At 43.3% G+C, this 9,243-nt stretch overlaps 1 protein-coding gene across 1 annotated transcript in view; it reads left to right on the top strand.

Annotated features, from left to right (window-relative positions):
- LOC107099355 (casein kinase I isoform delta) overlaps positions 1 to 8,923 on the top strand; it is a 20,038-nt gene extending 11,115 nt beyond the window's left edge. Inside the window, exons 3-9 of the mRNA XM_015397434.1 lie at positions 556 to 704; positions 807 to 1,035; positions 1,116 to 1,286; positions 1,380 to 1,528; positions 1,815 to 1,983; positions 2,066 to 2,178; positions 6,893 to 8,923. Of these exons, the coding sequence (XP_015252920.1) occupies positions 556 to 704; positions 807 to 1,035; positions 1,116 to 1,286; positions 1,380 to 1,528; positions 1,815 to 1,983; positions 2,066 to 2,178; positions 6,893 to 6,943 (1,031 nt within the window). The 3' untranslated portion in view covers positions 6,944 to 8,923. The remainder of the gene's footprint in view (positions 1 to 555; positions 705 to 806; positions 1,036 to 1,115; positions 1,287 to 1,379; positions 1,529 to 1,814; positions 1,984 to 2,065; positions 2,179 to 6,892) is intronic.
- The last annotated feature ends 320 nt before the right edge of the window (positions 8,924 to 9,243 follow it).

Here is a 9,243-nt window from a genome sequence, read left to right as displayed (position 1 = left end):
CTATGTATACGCCCAAAATTGAAAAAATACATGGAAAGTTGAACGTATGCCAGCGTTGTAGGAGATTTCGGTCCGTCGGCCATATACTGGTTAAATCAGCAAGGTGTGACGGGGGGCCTAACGGAAAACGTTACTTTATTCCCCATGTTTGGTCCTAAACCATTTAAACAAAAAGTTATTTTATCCCAGACTGCAGCTGATAAGAAGAATTAACAGTTTTATTTGAGGTATGGATCTAAAATACATCAAAAGTAACAAAGTAATTTGGTCAGGTTATATTGACTTTCAGTTTCTAAAATCAGAAAGGTCTTTATTTTCAGTTTATGTATGAACTGTTATTAAACAGCGTTCATGTTCACCGAAGCTTCAATCAAATGATCCAGACAGATTCAGAGGAAACTCTGCTGATTACATCCAGTTATTTCTTTTAGCATTTAATCCTGACAGCGGACAGTCACCTGGGCTGTTTACTATCCCTCATAGTGCGTACTGCATGAGAAATAAAAAGTGCTACCAGATTTCTGATTGCTTTTCGTTTCATTCTTGAACCTTCAGTGGGGATCCCAACGATAAAGTGGTGTGGCGCTGAGGGGGACTACAACGTGATGGTGATGGAGCTGCTGGGGCCCAGTCTGGAGGATCTGTTCAACTTCTGCTCCAGGAAGTTCAGTCTGAAGACGGTCCTCCTGCTTGCTGATCAGATGGTGAGAGCCCGAGAAGGATGAAACACAATCTCCTAAACCGTCCAAACGTCCCCTCTGAACCTGGTTTGTTAAAGTTCCCATTTGGCCGACCTGTCTTTCTAGATCAGCCGGATCGAATACATCCACTCGAAGAACTTCATCCACAGAGACGTGAAGCCAGACAACTTCCTGATGGGGCTGGGCAAGAAGGGCAACCTGGTCTACATCATCGACTTCGGCCTGGCTAAGAAATACCGCGATGCTCGCACACACCAGCACATCCCCTACCGCGAAAACAAGAACCTGACCGGCACGGCCCGCTACGCCTCCATTAACACACATCTGGGCATCGGTAAGACGCGCCGCCAGGTGACCATTATCCAAGAACTCCTGCAGTTTGCTAACCCTGCCCGTCCCCACCCTGTCCTACAGAGCAGTCCCGGCGGGACGACCTGGAGTCCCTGGGATATGTCCTCATGTACTTCAACCTGGGCTCTCTTCCCTGGCAAGGCCTTAAAGCTGCAACCAAGAGGCAGAAATATGAACGCATCAGTGAGAAGAAAATGTCTACCCCCATCGAGGTCCTCTGTAAAGGCTACCCCTGTGAGCTAAGCTGCTGATGCGTTAATAGAAAACCAAAACTTTTTTGTTTTATTCCATGTGGTTTTAACCATTTTCCTTCCCTCTGTCCTTCAGCGGAGTTTGCAACGTACCTGAACTTCTGCCGCTCGCTGCGATTTGACGATAAACCCGACTACTCGTACCTCCGCCAGCTTTTCAGGAACCTCTTCCACAGACAGGGCTTCTCCTACGACTACGTCTTTGACTGGAACATGCTCAAGTTTGTAAGTTTGCTCACCATACGGCTGAAATAAAGTCCAGAATAAACTAGAAACGATCCGGAATGTGGGAGGAGGAATTATGTTTTTTCCCATTTAGAAAAATCTCTAAACTCTATAAAAATCCGTTGGTGATGTCATCTCCTTTCGGGGGAACCCTGAAGTTGTAAATGGGTCATCCGTTCCTTCTGTCCCTGCATCTTGTCACCACGGCCCAGATTCAGTGATCCTGTTTGGAATAAAAATAGCTCAGCTGACGCGGAGCTAAACGGCGGTCTGTGTTGTGTGTCAGGGCGCCAACAGGGCTGTGGAGGACGCAGAGAGGGAGCGTCGGGAACGCGAGGAGAGACTGAGGCACAGCAGGAACCCAGGGGCCAGAGGCATGGCTTCAGCTTCAGGCAGAGCGAGGGCAGCTCAGGACGCTGCAGCCCCCTCCCCCCTCAACCCCGCCTCACACTCAGGTCAGCAGATCCTCTCTCCACCTCAGGATACGTCCAGCGACGCTTCACAGGCGCCGGCGCTGACTGTCAGTCTTTGTTTTAGGGATGGAAAAGGAGAGGAAGGTGAGCATGCGTCTTCATCGTGGAGCACCTGTCAACATCTCGTCCTCAGATCTGACAGGACGTCAGGACACGTCTCGCATGTCCACCTCACAGGTAGCGTTCCCATTAATGTATCAGAATCAGGTCAAGTAGGACAGGACTCAGCAACTGCTCACAGAGCCACATTGGACAAAAAAACAAATCTGTGTGGAGCCACAAAAATATACCGTAATTTTCGGACTATAGGCCGCAGGATTTTAATGTTTAATTACCATACGGTTTGTGCACAGAGAAGATTGTCAGGAAAGAGGCAACTGTTTGGGGAAGCTCCTATTTATTAACATTGCAACACAATTGAATTGAGACAATTCTTCCTGCTGGCGTCTCCAATGTCTCACCTTTGACTCGTTGATTCCAAGGTTACGTGCAGCGGTTCTATTTCCTTTGTTTATTGCCAAATTGACTGCCTTTTACTTAAAAGCTGCATTATATGCATTTCAACGTTTGTTTTCCATAATGAGGGTGTCACACAAACTGTCTTTAGCTCGCAATGTCCGTCTTTCTTGGAGTCTGCTTCCGGAGGACGTCCGCATTCCTGCGCCCACGGCTACTTGTGTGTTGAAGAAAATGTGACGTCAACATGGTGGATGGTAAAATCCATAGATTTAGGTACCGTATTACCCTAGTGGCCGTTAGCTGTAAAAGTCCATAGATAAGCCGCATGGTTATATAAGCCGTAAGGTCAAAAAATGGTAGAAAATTGTCGCGGCTTATAGTCCGAAAATTACGGTAAGCCTCGTATGGCAACAAAGGCTCTAAGTTTATTAGCCCACTATTGAAAAGGACTACATCATAAACATACATGATTAAATGTTTATATTGGAGCAAATGTCACACAGTAGCATGAGGTGAGGGAGGAGCAGGGAAAATTCTCACTGCGTGCCGCATCACCGCCCTTCACTGTGTGGTTTAGGTTTTGTTGCATTGATGAAATTATAGAAACAGGATAAAGGAATATTTCTATGATAGAAGTGTTTCCGTTGGGAGGAGCTGATAGAGTCTCAAGGAACCAAGCAGGAAGTTCCAATCCCTGCATCAGAGCGCTACCTGTTGGATCTATGAACGGTTTTCTATGCTTGCAACCAAACTAGGAGCAGTAGTGGAGTTTGGAGATGCATTCCACTTCTTAACTCTACATTTGCTCTCCTCTAATTTATCCAGAAGTTCTGCAGTCGCACTTATTCTCTCACTGCCAACTTTAAAATTGGCTGCAAATTTCCAAAATACTCTTATTGTTTTTTTGACAACCTCAAATTAAAAAGCGGGTTGCAGACCCCTGAATTAGAGGATAAACCTGGATGGTTTCATCTGTGAGGTTCAATTTTCTGCTTCTCTCCTGCAGATTTGATTCTACTTGATCAAATATTCACAGCAGTTCAGTTCAAACAGAAAGCATCCTGGCTACTAGGAGCTGCTGTTATGGTCCTACTGCTTTATTTAAGTTTCAGCCATTAGCTTCTGTCAAAGTAGGACGGCTCCGTTCTGATAGCTTTACAGAAGCTTTACAGAAGCGCTCAGGTCTAACCTGAAACTTCTCATACCTGCTTTTACTGCTGATGCTGTTGGTCCAAGCAGGAAATGTGGTTATGTAACATAAATCATGTCTACCAGCAGTTTTCGGTTTTGGGACTGTTGATGCAGGAACCAACCGGATCAAACAGGTTTCAGCGCCGCAGTCAATGAAAACATGTTAAAGCTTTTCATAGGAAATTCTAGACAACCTGATTGAGATTTCAGCAGGTTACTGTGGATCAAATGAACCCTCAGCCATCTTTAAACAGCCTGACCTGCTGGTTCCTATTTTAGTCGAGTTTGTTTTGTAACGAACACCACCAGGTTGAAACAGCACATGAATATAGTTATAACAGCAAAGTTAAAGGTTGGGCTACAGCTATTAGTTATTAGTTGATAATCAGTTAAAAATCAGTTGACCTGTATTTTTATTTTTTTTATAATCAGATATAAGATTCCTAATAGATTTTATATGTAATTTAAGCCAAGTTAACCTAAACTATGACACCTGCAGAGCTCTGGGCAGCCAAAGCAGCAACAATCCTAAATATTAGCTTCATTTTCCAATGTCCAGGTCTTAGCGACGCTCCTCTGCGCCTTTCTTCTCTAAAGGTTTCGTCTCTGAATGGGTCATGTGACCCAGAAGGCCATTTTCTATCATTCTGAGCTCCCTTTACCAGCTTTTAGCTCCGACCCTCAGCTGATCAGACATGTTTCTGGTTCTCTGATGGAGGATTTGATCCAGAGGATGAATGTTTCCTGGTTTTAGTGACGGAGCCGTCTGTCGCTTACAGAGGCGCCGAACCTGGAGCTCCTGATGGTTAAAGGTTACACATGTGCCCTACGCACTAAATGTTAATGTTTCTGTTTTGTTGTAATTACCACTCAGAGTGGGTCATCCTTGTTAAGTGTTTAGGGCAGTTCCTCATTAGTTGACTCTTATTTGAAGAATCGATTAATCAAAATTAGGGCTGGGCAATTAATTGCATTTGTGATATAATCATAATTTAACAAAGTGCAATTTGAAAATGAACTTAGCTTAGTGTTCTCACAGTGAGTTACTGCATACCTGGATAAATGACCAAAATAGAAAACAAGGTCACTCGAGAAAACAAACATTCAAATGTCTACTTTATTTTCTTGGAGGTGTTTTTATTGTGAAGCAGCAGATTTCACAGCATGATGCAGCGTTTAACTTTAGGTGTTCCAGCAGGAGTCGCATTGAAACACGACGGATACTGTTGGAATAAATAAAGAAAATCACCTGAGAATAACTAATAATTTAATAATATTATACTATATTTAATAATATTAATAATTAATATACGTATTCACTGGCCTTAAGCAAACTTTTGCTGCGTTTGTGTTTATATTCAGCTTTTATTGCAGCATGAAGCTGCAGATTCAGAATAATCTTTACTTGCTAGATGATTCATTCATGTTTTATAATTTCCTCTGATTGTTGATGTGGTATAAACTTTATTTTTTATCCACTTTTTGTGTCGATCAGTTGAGGATCAGAGGTTTGGCTAAAATCATTTCTTCTGGGTGTTTTCATCCAGTTATCCTCTGATCTCCTCAGAAAGACCAAAGCCAGCTCTGTTTACCATCTTGTCATTGTTTTGAAGTGATTAAAGTGAAATGAAATGTTTCCACTGATCAGGTAGAGTGATAGACAATGAAGCGTCAGCTAACGTCACAATCCCGTACGGTCACTAAACATGAGGATAAATAATGTCAGAGACACTTAGACAGAACTACAACACGTCTGTTAAACGGTTCACTGGTCAAAATAAAGCTCATCTGGGGGTTAGTTGTTCTTTAAAGAATCAAAGTTGCGTTTTTAACCTGATAAAATCAGGTTATTTACACCAAGCATCACCCTGATGGTGTTTGAACCTCTGAGCGCCATGAGTAGACATTAGCACACGCGGCGCCATCTGCTGGCAGAACTATCAGAGATCCATATGGTGGCAATACCTAATAGAACTTTGCAGTCTATTAAAATAATGTTTAGACCATAAGTCCTGCTTAGTTAGGCCTGGATGAGCAATAAAGACTAAAAACGGCATCATTATTATTCACAGGCTTTGCCGGATGGTGCTAACTGGGTTAGCTTAGCTTAGTGTTTTCTTGTTTACCCCTGAATGCATACACACTATCATACCTCTGCTGTTATTGCAAATATTCACAAAGGGCTTCATTCAGAAGAAAACTAGGGGATAAAAAAAAAAACATGGCAGCAGGAAGCATCAGGTTCAGCAGATACGACTTTATTGATCTCACAGGAGAAATCTACTGTAAATCAATTCACCGTACGATCACAGGACTAAGCTTTAAACTTTGCAGCAAATTAATGTTTTTATTTCAATTTCTAAATCATACATTCAATGGATTCCATAGTTTATAATATATGGTTTTTGAATATTTCCAAAACCGATGAAATCCAAATATTTGTCTGCTAAAATGGCAGCAAACTTTCCTTTTATGTGAAACGAAACTTGATTAAATATATAAAACTTATAACCTGAAGGCCAGTAGTAGTAGTTAACAATCTGGGACTAATTTTTGGACTGGTGGACGGAGATCTAACAAAGTGGATTTTATTTAAATCCACTGAAATGCTTTATCGAATGTAAGAACACTGACTCAGCACTTTAAGAGGAAGCCAGGATCAGTCGGGGCGTCCGTCTCACTAAGCAGAGCCTTTTTGAAGATAAGGACCTTTAAAGCTGGTTTCCTCTCCTAGTTGATAACATGCTGCAGAACTCTGCTTCTTTGTAGCTTCAATCATCCGTTTGCAGACAGACGGAGATAAAGTTGTTAATAATCTCAGCTCCTTTCTGTCCCTGAGCTTCTTCTACTGGAGGAGGAGCGGAGAACTCACCCTGCATCCCTCATCCTCAATAATAAAGCTCATTTCATTCAAATCCAGTCTATATTTCCACATGTGGGGTTCGGTCCACGTTGATTTTCTGTTTGCACCTGAAAAAGGCTTCAACAGTGTCCCAGATTGTCAGTAATGGGCTCCCAGGGGTCCCTGTCCCTCGGCTCTTAGCTTCAGTCTGTTCCAATGACTTCTATTGACGGCCGGTGTTTAATCCTCAGAACCTCGCTTTGCAGAATCCAAAACAGTCCGCCACCCTCATCGTCATCAGCCTCGTTTCTCATTAGAGAAGCAACAGAAAAGCTCTAAATGAGTCTTAATAAAGCTGCTGTTTCCTAAAGTCTGACCCCTCCCCCCCCTGTCTTCCAGGCCCTGTCCCGGGTCACACCAAGCGGCCTCCAGTCTGCAGCTCCTCGGTGAAACCTTCCCTCCTGCACATCCACTGAGGACGCCTCTACATGCACCACCTGCAGCACACCCACTCTCTCACACACACATTCACACGGATTACCTGGACTCTCTGATGACACGGACAGCTGCTCACCAATGCACCAGTCTTCCTGTGCATCTATTCACTCTACGGGGGAAGAGATGCACAGCCAGCAGATCGCGTGTGTGTGTGTGTGTGTGTGTGTGTGAGAGAGAGAGAGAGAGGGAGAGAGAGAGAGAGAGAGATGGGCAGGTGGAGACCTGTTTGGTTGCCTTAACAACCATCTTGGCAAAATAAAAGCAACAGCAACCCTACTTCCTGATCAGTGGAAGATTTGAAAACTCCCTGCTGTTGAACAAGCCATCCATTCACTTTTCTCCTGCATCTTTACTTTTTTTCTCCTGACTTTTGATTTTATTTTATTTTTTATCTTTTTAGCATAAAACATTTTCACCAGCTGATCAGCATGACGGCGGAGAAGGCGGAGCGTGTTAAACGTTCAGATTTCCTTTGTCTGATGGAGCCGCTCCATCTCTGAGCTCAGTGCCTGAACTCTGTGTGTTCTGTAAAATACTTCAACCCCCCCGCAGGTCAGTGCCGCGGCAGTTTTCAGGTGTATGATCGGTTTAGGTAGAGCACCGCGAGCGGGAAAAGAGGCGCGTTTTGCTCAGGTTTTGCTGGAATCAGGGCGATGTGGTGAATTCCTAAACATGCGGCACATTGAGTTGGTCTTCAGGCGGCGGCGGCTTCGTGGGAAAAGCTGTGAATGGAAGAGTGAGTCAGGAGCTCAGTCTGTCCACAACAAACTTCTGATGTTTTCTTTTCAGCTCGATGCGTAGTGATGTGGCTTTGTCTGTATTTGTGTGCTTTTTGTCCTAGTTTCCAAGCTCAGTGGTGGGGGGGGGTGAACATGTTCATTTTTTTTATATGAATATATAAAAGTCATTTGCGATTTTTGTAAGCTTTTTAGTCCACAGCGTCTCCAGCCTCGTCCTGTGTTCCTCTGCTGAGTCACACCTGTTTTTTTTTTGGTTTTTTTTCCTCCAAAGCACAATTTGTCCATTTTCTAGTTAAACTTCACCTTTAGGAGCAGAAATCATTCATTCAGCTTAGATGATGTAACGTGACGGATCCTTTTTTCCTGCTCAGTATTTGGTGGAGGAACCCATTTAGTTTAGTTTGGGCAAAGTTAAAGGTACATTTGAGGTTTGTTAATCACAGGAAACCCTTTAAATCCACGTTTAAAACGGCGGAATCGTTTTAAATGGAAGGTTTGGCGATGTTGCGGTACCTTTCCGTTTACATAGAAAATGGACAGACTGTTGGATCGGCAGCATGGTGGAGGCAGAGGAGGTTTTAGGAGCTGTGGACTGAGTGTCACGCTGCAGGAAATCGGTCTCCCGCCGGAGCTCCGGGCTTCCTGCACATTTTAACGTAGGACTTCCTCGATGTGATAGACTGATACGAAGTATTTGTAGGCCATTTTCTGTAGCTGATGTGGGAATGGGTTGTAGTTATAACTCGTACATGTTCCTTCCTTCTGTTGTGTATAGATGCGCCTGTTTACCGCGTCCTAGTGAGCTGCTGTACGCTTTGGGACGAGTCGTTTATAGAGGGACTGGGAATGCTTCACTCCATTAGGGCTCCGTAAAGGACCTTTTTTCTTTCAGTATATATTTCACTTGTGGACTTGAAAACAACTAAATTGATAGAATAACTTGTTTGTCTCTCTGATGATGGCTATGATAAATGAAAGTTCACGTCTCCATGGACTGCTTTTCTTCTACCACCGCCTGTCCAATAAAGCTCCTAAGTTTCTACTGGATTCAGGTCTCACGATGTTTCTTATACTGCAGATTCATGGGGAATCTTTTCTTTTCACTCCCGTCTTAATATTTTTGCCCCTCAGTTGTATTGCCACTGTATTTGTGTATTTTAAAATTGTGTAAATAAATTAAAAAGAACTTGTATGTGTGGCCGTCTGATCTGTTGGAGGTTTGAACTGATTCCAGTGGAAACGTCCAGATTAAAACATTTAGAAACAAAGGGACCCGCTACCGTTCATTGTTCTGGTGAAGATTCTCAGTCTTCCAGGTCAGTCATTGCAGAAAAGTTTTCAAAACAATCCACCGGACCTTGTTTCCAAGTTTGAAGACAAAGTCCAGTGTTTTGGGATTTTATTTTTCCCTTTTTTGGAATGTTCATTGTTCTGAAAACTTAAAGGAGAATTCCGGTTTTTAACACTTTTAGCCCATTTTCTGTAGTGTCCAGGATGAAATCGAATGATCGA

Source organism: Cyprinodon variegatus, unplaced genomic scaffold (genome assembly GCF_000732505.1).
Source record: "Cyprinodon variegatus isolate N-32 unplaced genomic scaffold, C_variegatus-1.0 Scaffold862, whole genome shotgun sequence".
Classification (NCBI taxonomy): Eukaryota; Metazoa; Chordata; class Actinopteri; order Cyprinodontiformes; family Cyprinodontidae; genus Cyprinodon; species Cyprinodon variegatus.
The sequence above is the reverse complement of the archived record's forward strand: the minus strand, read 5'-3'. Positions and strand labels throughout refer to the sequence as shown.